The sequence below is a fragment of the Rattus norvegicus genome, chromosome 8, assembly GCF_021556685.1.
Source record: "Rattus norvegicus strain SHRSP/BbbUtx chromosome 8, alternate assembly SHRSP_T2T, whole genome shotgun sequence".
Taxonomy (NCBI): Eukaryota; Metazoa; Chordata; class Mammalia; order Rodentia; family Muridae; genus Rattus; species Rattus norvegicus.
This window is the reverse complement of record NC_141541.1, coordinates 45,750,513-45,777,708: the sequence shown is the minus strand read 5'-3', so window position 1 is coordinate 45,777,708 and position 27,196 is coordinate 45,750,513. Positions and strand designations below refer to the sequence as shown.

General features: G+C 39.7%; 2 protein-coding genes across 4 annotated transcripts in view; both read left to right on the top strand.

The window, feature by feature from the left end:
• Positions 1-27,196, top strand: part of LOC148004078 (disks large homolog 5-like) — a 115,846-nt gene that overhangs the window by 72,109 nt on the left and 16,541 nt on the right. The gene's annotated exons all lie outside the window — the stretch shown is intronic.
• LOC148004080 (disks large homolog 5-like) lies at positions 1,136-5,927 on the top strand. Of its 2 annotated transcripts, XM_087564280.1 has the most exons (5): positions 1,136-1,308; positions 2,335-2,503; positions 3,719-3,868; positions 4,508-4,694; positions 5,642-5,927. In XM_087564280.1, exons 1-5 carry the CDS (start codon positions 1,182-1,184, stop codon positions 5,654-5,656), a joined length of 648 nt encoding a protein of 215 aa, XP_087420406.1. In that variant the 5' UTR covers positions 1,136-1,181; the 3' UTR covers positions 5,657-5,927. The 2 variants fall into 2 exon arrangements, with proteins under 2 accessions (XP_087420406.1, XP_087420407.1); XM_087564281.1 differs by lacking the exon at positions 3,719-3,868 and having other exon boundaries at positions 5,642-5,923.

The following is a 27,196-nucleotide window of genomic DNA, read 5'->3' as shown; positions in this document are numbered from 1 at the left end:
TTTCAATTTTTAGTTCTTTACTGGCAGAGAGCTAAGAGCTGGCAGAACTTTTTCTTGTCATTTCTATGGCCCAGCATGAGGTTTTCTTTTTTGTAGATGTTTGACCTTCTTACCAGCTCAACCTAAGGTAAGAGATCTATCAGCTGTGTCTCACCTGATTTCGATTGAACGAAATAAAGATCTGATGGCCCAGAGCTGCAGCAGAAAGTATGTGTGCAGAACTCCAGACATACAGAGGAACATAGGGTGAGGCAAGCTGAAGCTGGAGATTCAGAATAGACATGGTAGGGAAGAGATATGGACCAAAACAGTGCGTACTTCTAAAGAGATAATCACCCGTTGGGTCTCCAAACTAGAAGACTGGGGTTAAATATAGAGAAGATAGCACGTGCTCAGTGAGAGGCCCAAGATACAAACTGTCAGACAGAATCTCATGATAGAGCTTACATAGGCCTGTGAGCAATGCTCCTTTGGTGACGTTGGTACAAAGAGGAGAACCCCACAAGCACCATGCGGGTGCCTTCATTGGTGGCTCCAGCATTTCATTTTCCTCTGTCAATTGGACTCCACACTGTTCCTAGCACCATAATGATTTCAACTCTTTCTCCTAAGGGATTTTGGGGCAACTGTCGAATGCTAAGTACAAGGCTTCATGAGAGTTCCCATAACACACACCCATGTTGCAACCTATCTTGCAGTCTATTTCTTGATGTGATTTCAAGCACATGTACATAAGGACACAGGAGAAACTTTTGACTGCATATTCAAACTGGTATTATTTCTCAGGAATTTTTAATGGCTAATATTGATGAATAAGGATAATTTGACTTAAGATGAGACATTTTTGGTCAGGATTTGGAGGGAAACATTCATTAAAATGGATAGGAATTAATAAGGTTTTTATAATCAAGCCTTGAGGAAAATTTGGCCTTGGAAGCAGGAGGTACTCAGGGGCTATGCCATGGGAAGGTATCCTGGAAAGGGCACCTCAGCTTATGCACTATACAGGGAGATTATTAGCAGAGAGGCAAAGTCTGTTCACCATGACATCAGCTGACCCTTCTTGAACATTCTATTGTGTCCTAGAGAGTTCTTGGCATCCTCTGTGATGTCACCAGTGTTGTAGTAACCACCAGTGCCTTACTTTTTCTCAGTCCCTGCTTGCAGATACATTGGAAGACATGTATTCCCCTCTTCGCAAGCATTTTGGGAGAGTGAACGTCGATTTTGGACAGAATGGAGTGAGGGAATCTTGCCTTTCATCAAAAACAAATGATGGACAAAGAAAGCTGGCCTGGGGAATGCGGAGTAAGTACTGTGAATTGTATGCTGAGCTTTCTTTCAGAGGGAGAATGGACTTAGCCTGACCTGTCTAGCAATACTCCACAACAACTGGAGTATCAGCAAAGGATTCCATGAAGATCACAATTCCTGAAAGTCAAGGATTTGAGAACATTAGTTTGCCCATCCCCAAAGGGAAGATTTGGTAAGGTCAATGCTATTATTCTGTGAACTTCTGGCCTTCACATTTAACGTGCATATGTTACATTACATTGATATAATAACACGATCAGGAGACACTGAGTGTCCAACTTTATTGAATTTAGACAGGACATCAATCTATTTCACTCTCATTGCTTCTTTAAATAAAGTAGATCTCTGTCTTTAGTATCAGGGAGAGAATTATGCTTCTGGCCTTATGTTCTTAGAACTCCTCTGACTTTTTCTAATTGGCAGAGATGGGACATCTTTAGTATTATAAATTAGAGTTTGTGTGTTACAAACATTTTTTTACAGTACTAAAACTATTTGTAGCAGGTAGACCAAGATTCAGCCTGTAACCAATTGGCACTTCTGTGGCATTTGGTGTTTAACTTAGGCGAATTGATAAGTCCGTTGACCATGACATCCCCCGCAATGCTTTTTAAATCCAAATGATGTGGCCTAGAGTATCAGTGCAGGACATCTGAGTATCTCCAATCACTCAAATCTTTTGGAGGTTGAATTTATCATCTGACTTCTGAAAGTACAGCGGTGAGGGTCCTGAAAGAAAGTTGTACCCTGTTAAGTTGATAACAATCCCGTAGAAGCCATCTCTGTGGTACATGGAGCATGGGTCAGCAGCCATAGGGAACACCCGGCATCTGACATCTCTTGGTCTCTATAGAGGGCTGGGAGAGTTGACTTCCACTGAGGAGGTCTCTTAGGCAACAACAAACTCTTTGTGGTGACACTGTGGTCTACACATGTTCTCCTCCTGTTTGGGGCTTGCCATGGTCTAAGCACACTCATCAGTTTCCCCATGCATGTTCACTTGTGTTCTCCTACCTACAGAGGATGGGAGACTGACATCATCCCCTGGCCCTGTGGTAATCAACAAGGAGGCCAACACGGACAACACAGAAGAGCAGAGACTGATTAGACAGCTGCAGTCAGCTACTGAGGAGAGAAATGAGCTAAGAGATCTCCTGACTTACGTGACAGAGAGATACAGGAACAACAGGTATGCATTGCTCCAAACTGCCTTGTGTCACTCATGGACCTGCAATGTCAACTCCATCGTATTCTATTAAGGTGTTGGGGTCTAGAAAGCTGTGCCTCCCTAAATACTCGTCCTAAACCTCATTTCTGATATAGAGGAGATCAGAACCTGACCCTTGGTCAGGAGTGAGATGGGAAATGGTCTCATCTGCTGCCTCCAGCTGAAAATCTGAACTTGTGGCCTTAGTGAGGATTCAGGGATAACGTTACTGGAGCATGAGTTCCCAGTGTGCATTTGGAAAGCCCTTGACAGGTGGTAGCTTTGCAAGGTTCTAGGTGCTGTGAGTTTGGGTGTGTGCTAGGAAGGTGACTGAGTGCTGGACTCTTGTTGCAGTAGCCTGAGGTGACAGATCCCAAATTGTTTATCTCAATGTTTGACTAGATGGCCAGAGACACAGGGCTTTTCCTTCTTTTTTGTTTACCTCTGAGCCAATAATGTGGCATGCATATTTTCTGATTCTGATTGTGTTCTCCGTTTGCATATTTCGCTCCCTTTTTTCATTCTCTTACAGTTTACTTTTCTTTTCCTGTGTGTGTGTCCCAGTTTCTGTGTCTCTGTGTGTACACACCTACATGCATATGCACAATTTTTATATGTTTATATTTCCCCCCACACTTGGAATCTAGGGGTCTATGTTTTTTCCTGAGTATATTCATGTATAACAATTTCATGGTGACGTGAGTGCTTTGTTTTGTGAGTCCCTCTTTCAACTGCACACTTCTTTGCCAATGTGGTCACATTTGTCTGTATATTTGTGCCATTTGGGCAGAGTATAATTTTGTGGCGATTTATGGTCTCAACGCCATAATTGTGTGAATTGTGTGTCTCTACAATATTAATTATTCAGGATGTAGAATTCCTGTTGTCAAAACAGGAAAATTGAAATCACAGTTTTCTAGGTCTTGGAGGTGGGAGAGCTGTGGCCTAGGCCCTTGTTAGCATAACTAGCTTGACTGCAGATCCAGCCCTTCTGAGTGTAGAAAGGGAACCTGGGAACCCTTTATCTCGATGCCGAGCTTATGGGGTCCTGGGCCCAGAATAACAGGTTTCTGAAGGTGAAGAAGCTCCCAATATGTAGAAGTCAGAAATTGTCCTCCCAGGGCTGGGGTAGTAGAAGACCCAGCCTGCTTTCATATATTCCTAAACGCAGATGTTCATTGGGTTTTACTCTCCTAGGGCCAGCCGCTATGTCAGGTCAAATCCATTTTATGAAAAATTGAAGATAAAGGAGAGGGAGGTCATGTCATTACTGCACAACTTAGAGATGAGGAACATCGAGCATTGTGAGAAATTTCAGGAGCTCCAGAAGGAGATTAACTTCTATCGGTGAGCACTGGTCAGAAAGGCCATTACTGTGCTTTGCCCACACCTGCCTTCCTTTGTTCTGATTTGAGGTCTGCAGCTCTGTTTCATGTCTTGTGCTCTTTAAACATCACTGTGCCCTGGGTCTTTTGGACTCAGTTTTTAGGTCCACAGGAGACTGTTACTCATACCCAGAGTGTCTACACATCTTCAGAAGGCTCTAGGTAGACCAGTACTGATTCAGCTCACCAAATGGCTAATAGGCTGAACTGGGCCTTTGCGGTCACACCAGGTTTAACAAAACTCAATGTGTGGACCAACTGGATAACATGACCTTCCCTTAATTCTACTGACCTCCTTTGAGGGTATTTGCCCACTATTTATTAATGTTGCCCCCATGCATTTTCTTTCCATGGATAGAAGTAGTTCCCCTGTTGTTTTGGAGAGACATGGTACTTGGGTACTTATTGGTACTTGGGTCACAGAAACAATTTATTCTTCCCTGAATTGGCTGCTTGATGTTTGTGCAGCAGCCTTGTGTGCATAGAGAGGTAGTATATGAAGTTTTCACTGGTATCTGGGTCCAGGGCAAGTTTGTGGGACTTGGGAGTAGAAATGGGAGGAAGAAGCTGCAGGATCTAACTATGCAGAGTGTGTTTCCAGCTACCTTCCCAGCCGGATCCATATGGACAAGATATGTGTGCAGAAGAAGTTATTCCCATTCAAGAAGGCAAGCAAAGCAGAACATCTGGAGTGTACACCGCTGGTACAGAAATATTTGATTGACTTGCACAAGAACAATAAGGATGAACAGGAGAAGAAGAGCAACCTCCAGACCCAGCAACATCTGGTAGGGACAAGCAGCTGTGTCAGCTTAACAACATCTCATTCCATTTGCTAATTTCATACCTGTTTGCTTTCCCCTACCACCTTACTAATTTACACTCCAAACAAGCCAACCACCTCATGCAATTGAACTGTTCATTGCTCTGTCTATGCACAAGTATTCAGGGAAGTCCAGCACTTTTCAGAAACTGAATGATTAACAAGTATGCTTTGCTGCTCTTTTTGAAGCTGCAGTCTAGAAATGGTGACAGACAATTGATATCATAATATTTCCTGCCCCAGTGATAGAATGGATGCTATGTAGCACTTTGAACAAGTTTTGGTCCTGTGATAAATGACATTTTTTGGTCATGTGACCTCCAAGTTGGGAAGCACCTTTCAGTGATAATTACCGCGTGCAAATGGCAAATTAATCCTTGTCATTGTCTTTAGTCTTGGTGACACATGGCCTTCACATTTCTTCCTGTAACCCAATGAGGTCTCTTCCCATTGCCCTGTTCTTGGTTTGCACTGGTTTAAGTCTGAGTCCCAGATGGGCAGCCCACATTACTGTCAGGATTGCTGTAGACTTTGCCCTGCCCACAGACACACCAGCAATGTTATCAGATAACACATCAATGGTGACGTCCAATAGAGCTGAGGTGGTACATGGCAGAAACCTGACAGCTGGCATGCAGGTCTCCAACAAATCAGTGTCTGAATAACTGCCTTCCTCTCCCTGGTCTCAGAAAGTGCAAGAGAGCAGGAATGGGACACACAGCAGGAAGCGAGCATCCTGAAGAATCTGTTGCTTTCTCAGGAGTGCCCTGCTGACTACCATCCTGAATAGTAACAACATATTTTGGATGAATAATATCCCTCACAGTTAATTTATTAATTGCTAAGAAACCCTAAATTTATCTTTCACTAAGCCAGCCTGACTGATTGAGGTCTTACTCCCTTTCTTTTTAGGATAACACCACTTGAGAGAAGACTTGGGGACTGCAATGCCATTTTGCCTGCTAGAGGAGAAACAGCAATATAACTGTGCTTCAAAATGTTCACTAAGAATATGCTGTTTAGAAATATTTTTGTTATGATTTTAAATGAAGTTTTCTTTTTGGTATTTCATAGTTATATGTTCTTGTTAATATTTTTCACGTGTGAAAATACTTTTAAATATTTATATTAATATTCATTTTAATCCTTTTTTGTTTTAAATTGCATTCCTTATGAATAAAATTTGATTTGTAAGTCTTGACTCTTGAAACCATCTTGCTTATTCAAGTGTTCTGTCCCCTCCTGTGCTCTTAAAAATGATGGCTAGAGATGGATTCTGCATGGTCCAGAGTTTCTGGCCTAAACAGTGAATTCAAAGTCACCAAGGGGTACTAAGTGTGATAGCGTATATTGGCTGGATAATGTGTTCTTTTCTTGGATGCACATTTTATGATGTGATCACTGCCATTCTTTATCCATGCGGTCATGTGTTCTGCTAATCTTAGTATATAATAGTCTACAACACACATTCATCATTGATCCTGTGTACCACATATTGACTAATATACACTCATAGTTGTAGAGCTGCAGAAAAATTGACAATGATTCCAAAGAAATATAGAAGTAATCATAATGGAGAACCATGTGCTTCATGCTTTCTTGTAGTACGCGGTCAATATATCCACACAGATAATGACCTTCAAAATCATCTTGGGAAATAGGTTTTGATAAATGCTGTTGTCCTAGACCATACATATGCTGTGTTGTTATTGTTGCGGATTAGGCATAGAATGCTCATTTATGTCAATGGGTCTTTTTCTCTACTGAATGTCTGTGGCTTGTCCTGGGTGAAATTCCCTCATAGTCCAAAAGAAGAAATCACATCCCCTGTTGTAGATGATTGTTAGGAACCATGTGCTTCTTCTGAGAGAGCAGCAGATGCTCTAACCTGTGAGGCAAGACCACAGCTCCTGCAGGATGCTTTTGTATTTTGAGAGCATGTGCTCTCTTAGGTGGACAAGGTCACCTCCAATTAAATAGAAAGATCTCAGGGAATGTGTATTCAAATTTACCTTACTGAGCTGTGCAGGCTCAATGTGTTAGGCTACCAGGAATCCATACAGGGCCCTCTGTCATTGTGGATTCAGGATGTTCCTCCAGCATCACTTAGTTTCCATATTAGAGCAGATCCTTCACCTAGTATCAGTGATGACCATATCTACTATGCACATTTTATAAAATACAGAATGGAAACTATCTTCCTGTAGGCCAGCTGCACATAATGAATTCTTTTGATAGACAGCAAGAAAATTATCTTAATCTAAGCAGTTTAGGGAGGAACCTAAGAGCAAAAATAGTGAATGCAGCCTACAGCTGTAAGCACATGTTTCATTTGGATAGCAAGCCTGTGCAAACCCAGAACCTAGGTGGGCCAGTAAAATCTGCCTTTTTTCCATGACAAATCTAGGTCCCTGTTGTAACAAGTATTTTTTCCAGGTGACTGATTTCCAATTTATGGAATTGAACTGATTTACTCAGAGTCTGAGTTACTCAAAACGTAAAAATACAGAAGTAATAATCCAGAATGTCCACAAACAGTTGCTGTCACACCAGGGCTTTAAAGCTCAGCAGTTACAGAAGCAATGTAGTGTTTGTTTATTCTCAAACATAGGTCCTCTAGTCATTCATTATGAGCTAACCATGCCACAGAAAGTGTCATCTGTATCAAAACAGAAGCTAGTGGTAACTAGACATCCACCACACTATAACATTGTTACTGTATTTGAGGTCCACAGTTACTATGTAAGGACCTGGGTCTTGCTACACATACTCATAATTTATAAGACTTCAAGACCATATGGGCTTTGTCCTGTTAATGCTACCATTGGCATACAATACCTTGGATAAATTCAACTGACTTCTGTAACAGGAAACAAAATTTCATGTCATCCCTTTCTGAACAAACTGTCCTTAGTGTAAAGTGTAATCTCAGGGGCCTTCCATTCTCTCTGTGATTCCCAAACATTTCAAGTCTTCAGACATTTCTGTCATTGTCCAATACATGTCTTGAGATGTCCACATTGTCAGCTAGGTGTCTTCATCCAGCTTGGCCTGTAATTTTCTAGAACATTAATAGTGTTCCAGCCTTAGGATTTCATTCAGTGTTACAGTACTTGCCAACCTGCTGAAAACCCTACTTTCCACCCTAGTCCTGTGTGCTATGGCAAAAGAAAAAAACGAACCCCAATTGTACTTGAAGGATAACCTCCAACAAAAGGAGAGGCTGCATGTGACCTTTTAAGTAACTCTAAGCCACCATTTCCCCACACCTTCCTCCATTTATTCAATTACTAGTATATTTTCATTAATGCTCACCTTATTTTGGTGTACAAAGAATATGCACCATGTCAGTAAAGTGTGTGTGTGTGTGTGTGTGTGTGTGTGCGTGTGTGTTCATGTCTAGGTTTGTGCCTGTTCTTCCATGAACTCACTATAAAATTTTATAAAATGACTTAGAAGACTCTAGTGAAAACTGTCGAGGTGCATGCAGACTTGTGTTACTACTGTCCCATGGTACCTTGCAGGAAACACTGAAACTATGGCCTACTTTAATACAACCTTAATCCGGGCTCTTCATGGTTCTCAGTAACATTTTGACATCGGCACCACTATAGAGAGCAGCAAAAGCTTCATTTAAGACATGCTGTTGGTACCAAGGTGAGGCAAAGCCTCGCCCCATAGACAAACTGGTAGGATGTGATGGCAGCAAATAAACAGGCTTTTCCCTGTCCTGTCTGTCTTTCCATCCACAGAGGTCTCTCCTGCAGGAAATACTTTCACGTGCTTCTTTAAAAGCACCTGTTCCTCACATCTAGATCATCTGTGAATATAGACTTTTCCAGGTAAGTCTGAGTGTTCCCACTCCCAGCTCAGAGCTGCACCACCATAGGGTCCTCTAGCCACAATGAAGGGTACGTCCCATGGAGGAGTTAGAGCAAAGTGCCCCTTCTGAGAAGTGACATAGAAAAGAAGGTTAAGAAATTATAGTCAACACCCAAGTGTTTCTTGTAGAGAAAGGAACCAGATCACACTGTTAAACAGTGTAGTCTATCACAGGACCCAGTTCTTTGCCTGCAGAAGATTTTTCTGGAGATTAGTTGCCCAGTCAGAATGGGGTTACATTTTTGATCCATGCTCACTCCCACAACAAAAGCTCCTCCCCTAGAAGTCCTTGACTTGACCCAAGTCCTTTTAGGACCAACAGACAAGAGAGAACAGAGTGCATCCAAGGGAAGAGAAGAGGCCAGAATGATTATACCCTGGAGAAATCCCCCAAATCGGCCACCTAACAACTCTAGGGTTTGTGCTTATTGTGGATTTCAGAACCTTAAGGTCAGATTTTTCTGATAACACCTGCTAGGTGAAGCTGAAGTCTACTGTAGGTGGGATTATCCCAGGCAGGGAGGGGATCTGGGTCTCTAGGCCTGTCCAGCTTCTTCATTCTCCTGAATGTAAATGTTGGTCAGCTCTAAATCTGAAGTGGGAGTTGGTTTTTCTCAACTCAAACAGATGATATTTCAATTCTCATACACTATGTGAGAGACACACAGTTACCCACGGGGGATTTGAACTTATTTCTATACAAGTGACTGTGGGCCGAAAGAGGGAAACCATTCCTGCCTTTAGCATTCTGCCTTTTTCAGAGACTACAGGGACTAGCTTCCTGGACAGACATGTACAAGCAGACAGACATTGTAAGGGGGAAAATTGAGGTAAGAAATGTGCTGGGGACAGTGTTTTCAGATTGTGCCTTTAGCAAGAAAACTCTGTTGTCATTAAGGCAAGCAGCCTTGAGCCTGCTGACACTTGTTACCACTTCTCCGTGTCTCTGCCATTATGACTACTCCAGGTCCTCCTTATATAAAGGCTTTCTTTTAAAAAAATATATAAAGCAATGTTTCTCAGCCTGTGAGGCACAACCTCTCACATTGACAGCATATCAGATACGTTGCATATAAGATACCTTGCATATTATGACTTATAAGAACAGCAATATCAAGTATGAAGTAGCAATGAAAATTTTATGGTTGGGGTCACCACAGCATGAAGAGCTGTATTAAAGAGTTGCAGCACTAAGAGTGTTGAGACCCACTGCCATAGAAGCTGACACATGGGAACAGACTCCTCACATGAGTAGAGGCACATGGCAAGGGATACTGTGTCCCACCCTAGGACCCAGAGGCAGAATCTATCCCAGGAGTCTGTGTGCTCATCTTGTCTTCAGTTCTCCCAGGTTCAAGAAGAGCATTGATCATCTCAGGAGAGTCACCTTGCACAGCCCACATCAGGCCCAATGCTTCCCTTCACAGAGGAGGATGTGGGTCTAACTGACAGCCAGTGAGACTGAGGAATCTGGTGATCAATGGTTCTGAGCTGTGATTTCTTCACCTGTAAAATGGAGGGCTTTCTGCTGAATTGGGTTGTTGTGGAGATGAACAGAACATACACACTTGTCAGGGCCTCCCTGGCATGGTTAATTGGAAATTTTCTCTGGTGATGCATTGAAAAGTAGAATCTCCAGCCACGTGGGGTGAGATGCCGGGTGCCATACAGGTGGTGTAAACATACTGTGACTGTAATGCTACCTCAAATTTACACCCTAGGCTCTTGTTTTGAATTTAAAAAGACAGATCAAGTACAAACTGCCAATGTGAAATAGTCATGATCAAAATTAAGCTAATTCCTCTGAAGTCATTTAGTTTTTCTTTTTCTGCATCTATATTGAAGGCATCTAGAGTAGCACTAAATGAGATCCTAAAGCCTTCTATTAAAGTGCTACCCATCCATTCCTCTCTCCTTGAGGACCTCTCAGGTTACTAAAGGAAACCTGATTTCTTGTCAGATTGTTCCCAGCTGGTGTGATCTCTCTGTCCATGGACCTTGCCAAAAGCTGCAGAGCCAATGTGCTGTTTTACAACACAAAATTACAGACATTAATTTTACCAATGAAGTTCCTGGACTCAGATGCTGACGTCAAGTAAAGCTCCCAAGTGTGCTTCCTATTCACTGACCTCCCAGACGAAGGGCATTCTTGGTCCCTCTGAACACTTTCTTAAATATCCTTCAAATCAAAGACTTTCCATTGCCTTAGTTATCTTCATTTGCTTTCAAGTCCTGCCTTGATCTGCTCTGTACCTAAGTGCACTTTTTACCTTTGCAATAAAGGTGTGTGGTAGGTGAGCCATACAGTAATCAAGTCCATGTTACAGCAAGCAAACGGCTCTTGTATAAATGTCTGTGCCCTGGCAATGCTATAACACAAAATAGTTTTTCATTAAATAATACATTCTTTGAGATCACAGTCTGATCAGATATTTTGTAACCTAACTTACAAATGTTCTCTCTATTATATAAATCAAGTTCCCTCATGTGTATTCTGGTCTTTCTCTATCATGTCTGATTGCATCATCGTAGGAATCCCAGGGAACATGAATCCTGGGCTTTAGAAACTGTTGTATTTGGCCAACCAGGAAAGAAACCCATCCAGGAGACTACTGATACTTGACACACAAGTTCACCTCCCTATTTACTATACTTTATGGCAAGAGGTCACCATTCCTGACCATGTCTCATTATCCATCAGGATAATAAATTGAAGAGTTGGGGTCAAGGAGGTCACCCAAGAAAGCACAAAAAATCCATCTCAGATAAACATTTACAATATATTGAATCCAAATATCCATGAATTTCAGGACACAACTTAAGTCTAAACCTAAGGATAACAGATATAGAGAGAATTGAAAAGGCCAAAAAAAAAAAAAAAGAAAGAAAAAGAAAAAGAAAAACAGAAAAAAAAAAACCAACAAGCCTACAAAACATCAAATTAATTGTAGGAGAAAAATTCCTTCCTTCACATAAAAATTAAAACATTAAATGCACAGATCCAAGAAAGAACATTAAAAAGGGGTAAGGTATAAATATCCAGTACCAAATGAATTCAGACCTATTTGAATTACACCACATTTCTCAACAGAGACTCTAATAGCCAGAAAATCTTAGGCAGATGTAATGCAGACCCAAGCTCCTATACACTGTGTAGTTCCCAATCACCGTAAATGGAGAAACCAAGATATTACATGACAAAATCAAATTTAAACAATATTTTTCTCTAAGAAAGCACAAAAGAGGATGATAGGAGGTAAAATCCAAGACAATGAATTAAATTTTACCCAAGAAAAGCCAAGAAATTAATCATCTCACAAAAATTTCAAGAAAGAAAGGACACAAACATAATTTCCTCTATAACCAGAAAAAGAAGAGAAAGCAGCAATCATTGGTCTTTAATATCTAACCAGACACTCTGTGACCAATTCCCCAGCTCCTAGGGATCTAACTGCAAGCCAACGTGTATACAAGTATGGGTCTATGTTCCTAGGTACTGTGTATAAGAGGATTGATTTATTTTGTATCAATGTGGTTGTAGGACCTTGACTCTGGTAGACCTGTTGCCCCACCAAATGGAGATCCTAGAGGTGTGAGGTGGGAATGGATATGTGTGAGTTGGGGAGCACTGTTATATAGGGAATGTTGAGCAGAAATGTGATGATAGGCTTCATTAGGGGATTTTAGAAAGAGGAACAATATTGGAAATGTAAATAAATAAAATAAACAATTAATAAGAGATAGCCAAAGATCAAATAAAAAGTAAAAAGGTAAAGGAAAAATTAAACCAACCAAAAAATAAAAAATAAAAGAAAAGAAAACCCTGTAGGGGACTGACCTAATTCTGCTTGTATTTTAATGCTGATTGGTAGAATGTAAGACTGGTTAAACCCCCCAAAAAAGTGATTCTGCTCCCAGTTAATTGTGATTATAAAGAAGCACAGCAGAGAGATGGTGGAGGTGAGTTTTTGAGGGCTTTGCTAGAGAGGATCACTAGGAGGGAAGAAGGAAGAAGTAGCTGCCAAAGAAGAAAGGAATAATGGATGTGATGGTGAGGAAGGAGGAAGCAGGACAGCAGCCATGGTTTAAGGCAGAGGAAAGCCTGATCCTGAGGGCTGTCCAAGTGGAAGAAAGAGCAGCCAAGATGCTGCATAGTAAGTAAGAGTTCAGAATCATTGTTTGGAAATGAGACCTATTTCCATGCAGGACAGGCAGCTGCCCAGCTACTGTGCTGATTATGGGATATTATAAATAATTTAAAAACTATGTATAACCATTAAGCCAGCTCTACAGAGGATCCTAATAGGAATACTTTATTTGCAGGGAAGGATAAAATACCAGAGGACACAGGAAATAAATTTACACCACTAGGACAGTCAATCAAAAGTAGCCTACAAAAATCTCATAAATTAACCAATTAACAACAGTTAACACAGAGGTTCAAATAATATTTTCATGTCACTAAACTCAATTCCCTAGTAAACAATTATATATTTAGCATGAATCAGGATTACCATCATGAGAGATATAGAGGGTATACTAGGGAAACAGAACTAAGAAACATGTCCCTATAGCAATCCTATGCAGTTTCTCTATCTAGCTGACAGAATAGATTTCAAACTCATCCTGTCCAGAGATGTAAGGAAATTCACTTCATACTTTGCAAATACTAAAACCTACTACAATTCTAAATATATACATATTAACACAGGCATTCCAAATTTAAAAATATGTTATCAAATAGATATGAAACTACAGATTAGTTATAATAGTAGTCTTGATTTGTTTTACTTCTCCATTTTGACCACTTAACAGATCATATGCAAATAAACAAAACAGGAGGAGCAGAATTAAGTGACATCATCAGGCAAATGGAGCTAACAAACTACAGTGTAGTATACATATATTTTCTATCAGCCTGTGGACATTTCTCCAAAATTGACCAGAGAGTACGAAAAAAACAAGCCTCAGAAAATATAAGAGCGTTGAAATAATGTCGTGCGTTCTATCTGAGCCCAAAGGAATCAAACTGGTATCACACAATTAAAAGTACAGAAAATACAGACACTCATGGAAAGTAAGTAACATAAACAATATACTACTGAAAGGGTAAGGGGAGAAATAAATAAGGAAAAATGAAAAATTCCTAGAAATGAGTGATATTGAAAACACAACCACCACCCACAGATCTATATGATACAACAAATGTTTATGAATTATGTTTCAATCAGCAAAGGCAGAGGAGTGAACCCATCTAATCTCTTTCTCTTCTGTCAGAAGGAGAGAATGTGGAGTGTGGGCTATTGCGATTATGCCTTGAATTGGCTCGCCATCCTTCCCAACTTCACTTTGCAATGATAACATATGTGATTTGGCATTACACATTGGATGTGTGTAATTGGCCATTTGATTTCATAGGGGGAATAATTAAGGGACTGCCTGCAGTTTTATGAAGCTCTTTGGATAAACCGTGTAGACGGTGAAAGACTATAGGGCTTTTGCAAAGCAAGCTAAGAGCATTTTTCATTATGATATGTTTAAGATCCTATGGACAATTGGGAGTAGAATGTGGTCTTTTGAATGATAATGGTCTCCATAAACTCACATGTATGAATGTTTGTTGCTGGTTAGAGGAAATGTTCGGGAAGCAGTAGAAGATATAGTTTTGTTTTGTTTTGTTTTGTTTTGTTTGGTTTGGTTTGGTTTGGTTTTGTTTTGTTTTTTGTAGGATTGTTCTGGGATTGGCCTTTGAGGTTTCCAAATTCAATACCATTTGCACTTAAGTCTCATTTTCTCAGTGTCCAACTTGCAGATAAGATGTAAGATCTCAGCTAGCTCTCTAGAAACACGGTGACCTACCTGCTCCCATGTACCCCTGCATACTGATCACAGACTCATAATCCTTGAAACTGTAAGCCCCAATAAACTCTTTCTTCGAAAAGTTCCCTTGCTCATGGTATCTCTTTGCAGCCTATAAAACAAACAATGATGGGAAGGAACACATAAGTGAAAAATTTCTCAATAAAATCCTGGCAAATAAAATTCAGACATATACCAAACATATCAGGTACCATGATCAAGCTGGCTTGACTCCAGAGAGCAAGAATGTTTCAACAAATACAAATGAATAAACAATACACCAAGTGAAACCAAGAACAGGAAACACATGATCATTGCACTAGAGGCAGACAATTTCTTTGGCAAAGTCTCACAGTGATACACAAAATAGTCCTGGAGAATCTGGGATATGGAGAAGATATACCTTAACAATATAAAGGCAATATACAAGGCCAACAGCATCCTAACTGGAGAATATCTTAATGCATTTCACTAAAATAAGTAATAAGTCACAGATGTTCAATCTTTTCATCTAATCCAAGTAGTATGTGAAGTCTTATCCAAAACAGAAAATAGAAAGATGGAAAGGCATGTCCATATGAAGGAAAGCAGTCAGAGTATTCTCATTTGCAGGTGATATGATCTATATGTAAAGAACACTACGGTTCCACTAGAAAACTCCTACAGCTCATGGACCCACTAACTAAAATCACATTAAAATCAATAAAATTCCTTATTAGAAACAATAAATATCAACAAACATACCAAAAAACAAAAACATTCAGAATAGCTTTAAAAATCTTGTAATAAACCTAAGAAAGTGAAGACTTGTTACAATGAAAACATTACAAAAATTAAGAAAAAATTTGAAGAAACCAGAAAATGAAAAGACCTTTCATTTTCATGCATTATTATGATTATTATTGTTATATCAAATACTACCAGAATCATTTACTAGTTAACATCCATCCTGTCCTAATTAGGATGCAGGGCTTTATGGGAATGAAAAAAAGATCTCAAAATCCATGAAAGCACAAATGAGCAGGGCAGTCAGACACTGCTAAATTGTAAGACAGTACATCACTGCAGGATTCATCACCTTTAATAATTTCAAGTTCATTTTGGGGAATAGTAAAAAAGAAACCCAGCCTGTTGATGTCATGAGAACAGACACAAAGTCTATAGGAATTATATAAAAGACCCAGTTATTGGTGTATGTTCTCATCAGCCTCTGGTTTTTGAAAAAGAGGCCAAACTAACAAACAAAAGAAAACAAAAAACCCACCACCACCACCACCTCCACACACAAGATGCAGTTTTCAATCTGTTTCATGCAACCCCTTCTCAGGGCAATCACTCATGAGACATACTTTATACAGGATAATTACATTACACTTCCAAAGAGTAGTAATCTTACATTTATGAATTAGCAATGACATGATTTTGTAATTGGGGGTTGGTTACCACAATGTGAAAAACTGGATTCCTTGAGATGTTTTTGTTCATGGTAGTTTTTTGCAGTATTAGATATGTGAGGGATATATAAACTGGAACCAGCACTAGTGGACTTTTTTTTTGCGGGGAATCTCTTGTTTTTGGGAGGAGGGTGTAAGACTTTAGAGTGGGAAAACTTTTGAAATATATAAGCAGATCATAACAGTCCATTTTAGTTTGCCACATGGGAGACATAAGTATTGTGAGTATTGTGCAAAATTGAGCTTCTCTGAAAGACTTCAAAGGATTGCAGGAATTCTATTGGTGACTGGCATAGAAGTAATTAACATTATTTTGGCAAACAATCTCTCTCTTTTCTGCCTGTATACTAAGAAGATAAATGAAGGTATATAAAATAGTAATTGACCAATTATTTTGAGCAAACATCAAGAGGTAGATAGTGAGTGACCTTCCTCAAATTGTATGAATGTGTGTTTGTATTTTCAATTGTTAATGTAGCAAAGACTTCAGTTGTTCCCTCCACATTCAGGGCCTGAAAGCATAGGAAACTGTAAGAAATCACAGGATTTGTAAAATATCCCAATTATTGCAAGGTCACCAAAACTTGTTGTCACCCCACACTCATAAGGATACAAGTTTAGAGAACATGACACCCTAATTCTCAAAAGGAGGATGGGTGGCTGCTTATTTGTCTGCAGTGGGTTAGAGATGTTTATTTTCATTTAGTGGGTTGGATGCAAGTTTTTACTGGTCATGGAATGTGAGGAAACAGTAAAGGTGGATAGAATCAGGGACATCTTACTTACTTTCTCTTTCTCTCCTCAAACATTTATCTCTCCTATCTAGGGTTTTGGGAAGCAGGAGAAAGGGGCTAACATGACCAAAAGCATAGATTATTCAATCTTTTTTTATACTGAGAAGCAACACCAAGTGTCAAATATTTTAGGATGACATGGAATTTGAATGATGATAGAATTTCATATTATACTTGAATAAATGATTAAACTCTTGTTTAAGATATAAGTATATGCATCTTATTCACAATACGGTGTAAAATTCTAATTGTATAAAATTACTACTGTACACTGCCATGGATAATTAAGGAATGCAAATAGTACTATCCAACTATAAATACTCAGTGTTCTAGTGATGTTAGGTACTTGTTTAGTTAGGTACAGAAATAAGCTTTATTTAGCTTCTTGTATATATATTCAAATTAAACAGTAAATCCTTTGAAAAAATTCCACATTTGTGCACTGAGATATACTTTACATAAAAAGATGGTTCTCTAATTCTTTAGAGATCTGAAGAATCTGCCATTTCACATGTCCTAGTAGTCAAAGGCTTTTCACAGTGGGAGAGACCGTAAGTCCGGGCAGTGTCCTCATGCTATTCTGAAGAAAATGATGGGCACTAAAGAACCCTAACTGGAGTGTCCTTCAAATGTGGCAAAGTGGCCATGGGGTGAAATACTACCCACTTACCTCCACTGCTGCCAGAAAGCTGTCCAGACTGTGGAGAAGGGGATCATGGGAAAGTCTATTGTCCCAGGCTTTGGAGAGAAAGTGAGGATAGTCCTTCAAATGACCTACTTCAAAGGATTGTTGTCAGATCCCCTGACCCATTCAATTGACACTGGATGCCACAATGACACAAGAATATTTGCTGACTGTCTGTCCCGGTAGCCAACAATTTCTGTCATTTCTTTAGAATTGGAAGCTATTAGCTCTGAATTTCCTGTTTCTTCAGGCAACATTTCTCCTTCTCAGGTCTCAAATGGAGTTGAAGACTAGATAGTTTACTGTTAAATTTTCTTGTCATGAGACTCAGAAAAGAAAACGAGGTCACCATCACACAGGAATGTGACAACTAGGAACCTGACAGGACCAGGGGGGACATGGGAGGTCCAGAATGAGGGGCTCGACAGACAACCCACTGCAGCATCAAAATGCCCACCACAACCGCTCTGGCACCATAAATCCTGAGCCCCAATGGGGATGACAACAGAGTGTGCATGGCCTGACTGCTGCCCCGGGCTTTTCAAAGCTTGTATCACCCCCGAGCACTTAGAAGAGCTTGAGCAGAGAGGGAGATGCCCAGATGCTGCTGCTGTAGTAGGAGGCAGTTTCAGCTGTTGGAGGTGGAAATAGAGGCAGAGGAGAGATGGGAGGAGTTTCCCTGGAAGGACCAGAACAGACACTGTTTTTACCATGCCAGAACCCCACCCAAATACACCCCACCTCCACAAATACCCAGTCCACTGCCAAACCTCTGCACGCTAAGCATTCACTTCTTTATCCCCAATGTGCACATTTTAATTTTTTAAACTTCTCATTTGTACTCTCTGAATTTCGCATCATCCAGCTCAACTCCGTTGATATCCACCACGCCCTCATATCTGAAGTCCACCCTTGCATCCTTCTCCATATCAGAGAAAAAATAATCTACTTGTGGAAGATGAAAAAAGAAAAAGATTAAAAAATGGCAATATGTCCACAAAAGAGGTATAAAATTAAAAAGAAGAAGGACATAGACCGTTAAATTGTTTACAATGAAAAATAGTTCTTTTCGATTCAGGGCAGTTTTTATGGTTAATACATGAAAGTTATGATAGACAGAGGATAAAAAAGATTAAGAACTGAGAGAAAGTGATTCAGGTACAAAATTTTACACTAATATAATTTAGTAAATGAAGTACCTTCTCCAATTTTGCCAAATAGAAATGAACTGAATATTGGGACTGTCATTCTTATGTGATGCATCTCAAAATTTATCTTACTTTATCTAGCTTATCAATGTAAAGATAAAGGTATTTTTGTTGTAAAAGAGGAAATGCTGAGGTGACGTCTCTTTGTACCATGGTATGTTAACTTCATTTGTTAGTTCTTTACTGGCAGAGAGCTAAGTGATAGCAGGATTTCTTTCTAATAATTTTATGATCCATCATCAGGTTTGCTACTTTGTAGATGTTTGTCCTTCTCATCAGCTCAACACAAGCTGAGATATCTATCAGGTCTTGTCTCACTGCTGATTGTACGTAATGAAGATCTTATGGCCAAGAGCTACCTCAGAATGTATGTGGGCAGAACTCAAGGCATACAGTGGAACATAGGGTGAGGCAAGCTGAAGCTGGAGATTCAGAATAGACATGGTAGGGAAGCGATATGGAGCAAAACAGTACGTACTTGTAAAAAGAGATAATCACCAGTTTGGTCTTAAAACTAGAAGAATAGGGTTAAATTTACAGAAGGTGAGGGCATGCCAAGTGAAAGGTAAAAACTGTCAGATAGGATCTCATGGTATAGCTTACAGAGGCCTGTGAGCAATGGTCCTTTGGTGAAATTGGTGCAAGGAGGAGAACCCCACAAGTAGCATGAGGGTGCCTTCATTGGTGGCTCCAACATCTTACTTTTCCTCTGTCAATTGGAATCCAAACTGTTCCTAGCACAATAATGATTTCAACTCTTTCTCCTAAGGGATTTTGTGGCAACTGTGGAATGCTAAGTACAAGGCTTCATGAGAGTTCCCATAACACACACCCATGTCGCAACCTACCCTGCAGGCTATTTCTTGATGTGATCTCAAGCACATGTACATAACGAGGCAAGAGAATCTTTTGACTGCATATTCAAACTGGTGTTATTTTTCAGGAATTTTTAATGGCTAATTTTGCTGAATGAGGATAATTTGAGTTAAGATGAGACATTTTTGGGCAGGAATAGCAGGGAAATATTCATTAAAATGCATAGGAATTACTAAGGTTTTCATAATCAAGCCTTGAGGAATACTTGGCCTTAGAATCAGGAGTTGCTCAGTGTCTATGCCCTAGGAAAGTCTCCTGGAAAGGGCACCTCAGCTTATGCACTATACAGGGAGGTTATTAGCAGGGAGGCAAATTCTGTTCACTATGATATCAGATGTCCCTTCTTGGAAATTCTATTGTGTCCTAGAGTGTTCTTGGCATCCTCTGTGATGTCAGCAGGGTTGTAGTAACAACCAGTGCCCTACTTTTTCTCAGTCCCTGCCTGGCAGATACATAGGAAGACATGTTTTCCCATCTTCCCAAGAATTTGGGGACAGTGAATGGCGATTTTCGACTGAGTAGTGTGAGGCAATCTGGCCTTTCATCAAAAAAAAAAAAAAATGGACAAAAGAAACAAGTCTGGGGAATGTGGAGTAAGTTCTGTGAATTGTATTCTGAGCTTTCTGTCAGTGGGAGTATAGGTTAAGCTGATATTTCTAACAATGGGCCACAACAACTGGAGCATCTGCAACGGAATTGAATTTCCATGAAGATCACAATTCCTGAGAGTCAAAGATTTCAGAACATTAGTTTTCCCATCCCCAAAGGGAGGATATGGTAAGGCTAATGCTATTATTCTGTGAACTTCTGGCCTTTATTTTAAAGAGTATATGTTACATATGTTATGTTACATTGATATAATAACACCATCAGGAGACATTTAGGCTCAAACATTTCTGAATTTATACAGGGCATCAATCTACCCCGCTCTCATTGCTTCTTAAATACAGTAGATATCTGACTTTATATTGCCCAGTAATTTTGTAGAACATTAATAGTGTTCCAGCCTTAGGATTTCATTCAATGTTACAGTACTTACCAAATATTCTGAAAACCCTAGCTTCCACCCTAGTCCTGCGTGCTATGGAGAAAGAAAATAACCAACTCCAGTTGCACTTGAAGTTTACAAACCAACAAAAGGCGAGCCTGCAAAGGACCTTTTAAGTAACTATAAGCCACAGTCTCTACACAGCTTCCTCCATTTATTCAATTATTAGTATATTTTAATTAATGCTCACCTTATTTTTGGTGTACAAAGAATATGCACCATGTCAGTAAAGTATATGTATGTATGTGTGTGTGTGTGTGTGTGTGTGTGTGTGTTTGTGTGTATGTTCCTGTCTATGTTTGAGCCTGTTCTTCCATGAACTCACTATAAAATTTTATAAAATGACTTAGAAGTCTGTAGTGAAAACTGTCCAGGTTCATGTAAACGTGCGTTACTACATGGTACCTTTCAGATAACACTGATACTGTGGCCTACTTTAAAACAGCCTAAGTCCGGGCTCTGCATGGTGCTCATTGACATTTTGACATCGGAACCACGACAGAAATCAGCAAAAGGTTCATTTTTTACATGCTGTTGTTACTAAGGTGAGGCAAAGCCTTGCCCCATATAGAGACTGGTAGGATGTGATGGCAGTACATAAACTCGCTTTTCCCTGTCCTGTGTGTCTTTGCCTGCAGAGGTCTCTCCTGCAGGAAATACTTTCACATGCTTCTTTAAAAGCACCTGTTCCTCACACCTAGATCAGCTGTGAAAAGAGGCTTCTCCAAGTCAGTCTGAGTGCTCCCACTCCCAACTCAGAGCTGCAACACCATAGGATCCTCCAGCCACACTGAAGGGTAGGTCCCATTGAGGAGTTAGACAAAAGTGCCCCTTCTCAGAAGTGACTTAGAACAGAAGGTTGAGAAGTGAGAGTCAACACCCAAGTGCTTCTTCCTGGAGAAAGCAACCAGATCTCCCTGTTAAACAGTGTAGTCTATCACAGGACCCAGTTCTTTGCCTGCAGAACATTTTTCTGGAGATTAGTTGCCCAGTCAGAATGGGGTTACATTCTTGATCCATGCTCACTCCCACAACAAAAGCTCCTCCCCTAGAAGTCCTTGAGTTGACCCAAGTCCTTTTAGGACCAACAGACAAGACAGAACAGAGTGCATCCAAGGGAAGAGAAGAGGCCAGAATGATTATAACCTGGAGAAATCCCCCAAATCAGCCACCTAACAACTCTAGGGTTTGTGCATATTGTGGATTTCAGAATCTTAAGGTCAGATTTTTCTGATAACACCTGCTAGGTGAAGCTGAACTCTACTGTAGGTGGGATTATCCCAGGCAGGAAGGGGATCTGGGTCTTCAGGCCTGGCCAGCTTCTTCATTCTCCTGAAAGTAATTGTTGGTCAGCTCTAAATCTGAAGTGGGAGTTGGTTTTTCTCAACTCAAAGAGATATTTCAATTCTCATACACTATGTGAGAGACACACATTTACCCACAGGGGATTTGAACTTACTTCTATACAAGTGACTGTGGGCCAAAAGAGGGAAACCATACCTGCCTTTAGCATTCTGTCTTTATCAGAGACTACAGAGACTAGCTTCCTGGACAGACATGTCCAAGCAGACAGACATTGTAAGGGGGAAAATTGAGGTAAGAAATGTCATGGGGCCAGTGATTTCAGACTGTACCTTTAGCCAGAAAATCTCTGTTGGCATTAAGGCAAGCAGCCTTGGGCCTGCTAAAACTTGTCACTACTTCACAGTGTTTCTGCCTTTATGTCTGCTCAGGGTCCTCATTATATGAAGGCCTTTCTTTTAAAAAAATTATATAAAGCAATGTTTCTCAGACTGTGAGGCACAACTTCACACACAGATTGCATATCAGATACCTTGCATATTATGACTTATAAGTACTGCAAACTTCATTAGGAAGTAGCAATGAAACAATTTTATACTTGGGGTCACCACAGCATGAAGAGGTGTATCATAGAGTTGCAGCTCTAGGAGTGTTGAGACCCACTGCCATAGAAGCTGACACATGGGAACAGATTCCTCAGATGTGGAGAGGCACATGGCAAGGGATACTGTGTCCCACCCTAGGACCCAGAGGCAGGATCTATCCCAGGAGTCTGTGTGCTCATCTTGTCTTCAGTTCTCCCAGGTTCAAGAAGAGCATTGATCATCTCAGGAGAGTCAGCTTGCACAGCCCACATCAGGCCCAAAGCTTCCCTTCACAGAGAAGGATGTGGGTGCAACTGACAGCCAGTGAGACTGAGGGATCTAATGATCATTGGCTCTGAGCTGTGGTTTCTTCACCTGTAAACTGGAGGTGTTTCTGCTGAAGTGGGTTGTCGTGGAGATGACAAAGCATACAAACTGATCAGGGCCTCCCTAGCATGGTTGATTGTAGATTTTCTCTGGTGATCCAGTTAAAAGTAGAATCTCTAGCCACGGAGTGTTAGATGCTGGGCACCTTAAAGGTGGTGTAAATATACTGTGATTCTAATGCTACCTCGAATTTACACCCTAGGCTCTTGTTTTGAATTTAAAAAGACGAATCAAGTATAAACTGCCAATGTGAAATAATCATGGTCAGAATTGATCTAATTCCTGTGAAGTTATTTAGTTTTTTTTTTTCTGCATCTATCTTGAAGGCATCTAGAGTAGCACTATTGAGATCCTAAATCCTTCTATTCAGGTGCTACCCGTCCATTCCTCTGTCCTTGAGGACTTCACAGGTAACTGAATAAAACCTGATTTCTTTTCAGATTGTTCCCAGCTGGTGTGATCTCTCTGTCCATGGACCTTGCCAAACGCTGCAGAGCCAATGTGCAGATTCACAACACAAAATTCCAGACATTAATTTTACCAATGACGTTTGCAGACTCAGATGCTGACGTCAAGTAAAGCTCCCAACTGTCCTTCCTAATTCACTGACCTCACAGAGAAGGGGATTCTTGTTCCCTCTGAACACTTTCTTAATAATCCTTCAACTCTAAGAATTTCCATTGCCTTAGTTATCTTCATTTTCTGTCAAGTCGTGCCTCGATCTGCTCTGGACCTAAGTGCACTTTTTACCTTTGCAATAAAGGTGTGTGGTAGGTGAACCATACAGTAATAAAGTCCATGTTTACAGGAAACAAACAGATCTAGCGTAAATGCCCTTGCAATGCTATACCAAACCATAGTTTTTTGTTAAATAATACATTCTTGGAGATCACAGTGTGATCAGATATTCTGTATCCTAACTTAATAAGTTAGAACATTAATAATGTTCTCTCTATTATACAAATCACATTCTCTCATGTGTATTCTGGTCTTTTCTGTCATGTCTGATTGCATCATCATGGGAATCCCAAGGAACATCAATCCTGGGCTTTTGAAACAGTTGCATATGTCCAACCAGGATCCAAAACCACCCAGGAGACTACTGATACTTGACACACATAAATTGACCTCACTATTTTCATATAGTTTATGGCAAGAGGTCACCATTCCTGACCATGTCTCATTATCCAACAAGATAATAAATGGAAGAGTTGAGGTCAAGGAGGTCACCCCACAAAGCACAAAAAATCCATCTCAGATAACCATGTACGGTTTGTTGAATCCAAAATATCCATGAATTTCAGGACTCAATGTAAGTCCAAACCTAAGGATAAAAGATATTGAAGAGAATTAAGATTTCCAGTTCATAGGTTCAGTAAATATCTTCAACAAATCATTGCAGAATACTCCCATAAGCTGAAGAAAGAAAAGGCCAAATCATACAACAAGCCTACAGAACGCCAAATTAATTATACCAGAAAAATTCCTCCCTTCACATAAAAATTAAACACTAAATGCACAGATACAAGAAAGTAAATTAAAAGGGGTAAGGTACAAATATCCAGTACCAAATTAATTCAGACCAATTTGAATTACACCAGACTTCTCAAGAGAGACTCTAAAAGCCAGAATATCTTGGGCTGATGTAATGAAGACCCAAGCTCCTATACACTGAGTAATTCCCAATCGCCATAAATGGAGAAACCAGGATATTACATGACAAAATCAAATTTAAACTATATTTTTCTCTATAAAGCACACCAGAGGATAATAGGAAGAAAACTCCAAGACAATGAACTAAATATTACCCAAGAAAATCCAAGAAATTAATCATCTCACAATAATTACAAAAAAGAGAAGTATACAAACATAATTTTACCTATAACCAAAAAAAGAAGAGAAAGCAGCAATCATTGGTTTTAAATATCTAACTAGACCCTCTCTCACCAATCTTCCTTGGTCCTAGGGAATAAATAACTAGGCAATGTGTATTCAAGTATGGATCTATTGTCCTAGGTACTGGGTAGAAGAGGATTGACTTATCTGGTATCAATGTGGTGGTAGCACCTTGACGCTGGTAGGAATGTGGCCCCACCAAATGGAGATCCTAGATGTGTGAGGTGGGAATGGATATGTGTAGTTCGGGGAAGGCTGTTATATAGAAAATGCTGAGAAGAAATATGATGATGAGGCTTGATGAGGGGAGTCTGGAAAGCGGGAAAACATTGAAATGTAAATTAATAAAATAACCAATTAATAAAAGATAGCCAAAATTAAAATAAAAAGTAAAAAGTTAAAAGAAAAATTAAACCAAAACAAAATGAAAGAAAACCCTGTGGTGTATTGATAAAATTCAGCTTGTATTTTAATGCTAATTTGTAGAATGTAAGACTGTTTAACCCCCAGAAAAGTGACCCTGCTCCCAGTTAATTGTGATTATAAAGAAGCACAGCAGACAGATGGTGGAGGTGAGTTTTTGAGGGCTTTCCTAGAGAGGATCATAAGGGGGGAAGAAGGAAGAAGCTGCCAAAGAAGAAAGGAAGAATGGATGTGATGGAGAGGAGAGAGGAAGGAGGACAGCAGCCATGGGTTAAGACAGAGGAAAGCCTGGTCCTGAGGGCTGTCCAAGTGGAACAAAGAGCAGCCAAGATGCTGCATAGTAAGTAAGAGTTCAGAGTCATTGTTTGGAAAGTAGACCTAATTCCATGCAGGACAGGCAGCTGCCCAGCTACTGTGCTGATTAAGGGATATTATAAATAAATTAAAAACTATGTGTAACCAGTAAGCCAGCTCTATAGAGGATCCTAATAGGAATACTATAGTTTGCAGGGAAGGATAAAATACCAGAGGTCACAGGAAATAAATTAACACCACTAGGACAGTCAATCAAATGAAATCGATGAAAAAGACAAAAATTTTAAAAAAAATGACAAAATTAATACAGAGGTTTGAATAATATTTACAATTGAATTGAATAAACTCAATTCCCCAGTAAATAGACATATATTAAGCCAGAAACAGGATTACCATTTGTTTATGTAATGGTATAAACAGACTAGTGAAACCGAACTAAGAACCATGTCCCTGTAGTAATTCTATTCAGTTTGTCTATGTAGCTGACAGAATAGATTTCAAACTCATCCTGTCCAGAAGATGTAAGGAAATTCATTTCATACTTTGCAATGACAAAAAGATACTACAATTCTAAATACACACATATTAAACACAAGCTTCTCAAATTTAAAAATATACAGTATCAGATAGATATGAAACGACAGATTAGTTATAATAGTGGTTGTGATTTGTTTAAATTGTCTATTCAGACCACCTAACAGATCACATGCAAATATACAAAACAGGAGGAGCAGAATTAAGGTACATCGTCAGGCAAATGAACCTAACAAACTACATTGAACTATACATATATTTTTCTATTAGCCTGTGGACCTTTCTCCAAAATTGACCACATATAAGGATACAAAACAACCCTCAGGAAATATAATAAAGTTGAAGTAATGTCATGCATTCTAGCTGAGCACAAAGGAATCAAAGTGGTATCACACAATTAAAAGTACAGAAAATACACACACTCATGGAAAGTAAGTAACATAAACAATACAACAACTGAAAGGGTCAGGGGAGAAATAAATAAGGTAATTTAAAATAGGTCTAATTTCTTTGTCTACTATCAGAAGGAGAGAATTTGGAGTGTGTGCTCTTGGGATTATGCCTTGAATTGGCTCACCACATTCCCAATTTCCCTTGGCAATGATAAGATATCTGATTCGGCATTACACATTGGAAGTGTGTAATTTGCCTTTTGATTTCATAGGGGGAAATAATTACGGGACTGCCTGGAGTTTTATGAAGCTCTTTGGATGAACTCTGTAACCTGTGAAAGACTACAAGGATTTTCGAAAGTGTGGGAAATGCATTTTTATTTTGATATGTTTAAGATCCTATGGAAAATTGTGAGTAGGATATGGTGAATTGAATGATAATGGCCCACATAAACTCACATGTATGCATGTTTGGTTTCTTGTTAGAGGAAATGTGTGGGAAGTATTATAAGATATGCATTGGTTGGAGGAGTATTATGGGATTGGGCTTTGAGGTTTCCAAATTCAATACCATTTATACTTAACTCTCACTTTCTCTGTCCCCAACTTGCACATAAGATGTAAGCTCTCAGCTAGTTCTCTAGAAACATGGTGACCTACCTGCCGCCATGTACCTCAGCATAATAGTCATAACTCAGAATCCTTGAAACTGTAAGGAACAATATACTCTTTCTTCTATAAGTTCCCTTGGTCATGGTGTCTCTTCACAGCCTATAAAACAAAGATTGGAAGGAATACTTAAGTGAAAATTTTCTCAATAAAATACAG

Bases quoted from the DNA above. Each gene is read 5' to 3' on its own strand.
- LOC148004080 (XM_087564280.1), top strand. From the start codon at position 1,182: ATGTATTCCCCTCTTCGCAAGCATTTTGGGAGAGTGAACGTCGATTTT. The intron at 1,309-2,334 runs GTAAGTACTGTG...TCCTACCTACAG, and splicing joins GCTGGCCTGGGGAATGCGGA to AGGATGGGAGACTGACATCA. The intron at 2,504-3,718 runs GTATGCATTGCT...TTACTCTCCTAG, and splicing joins GAGAGATACAGGAACAACAG to GGCCAGCCGCTATGTCAGGT.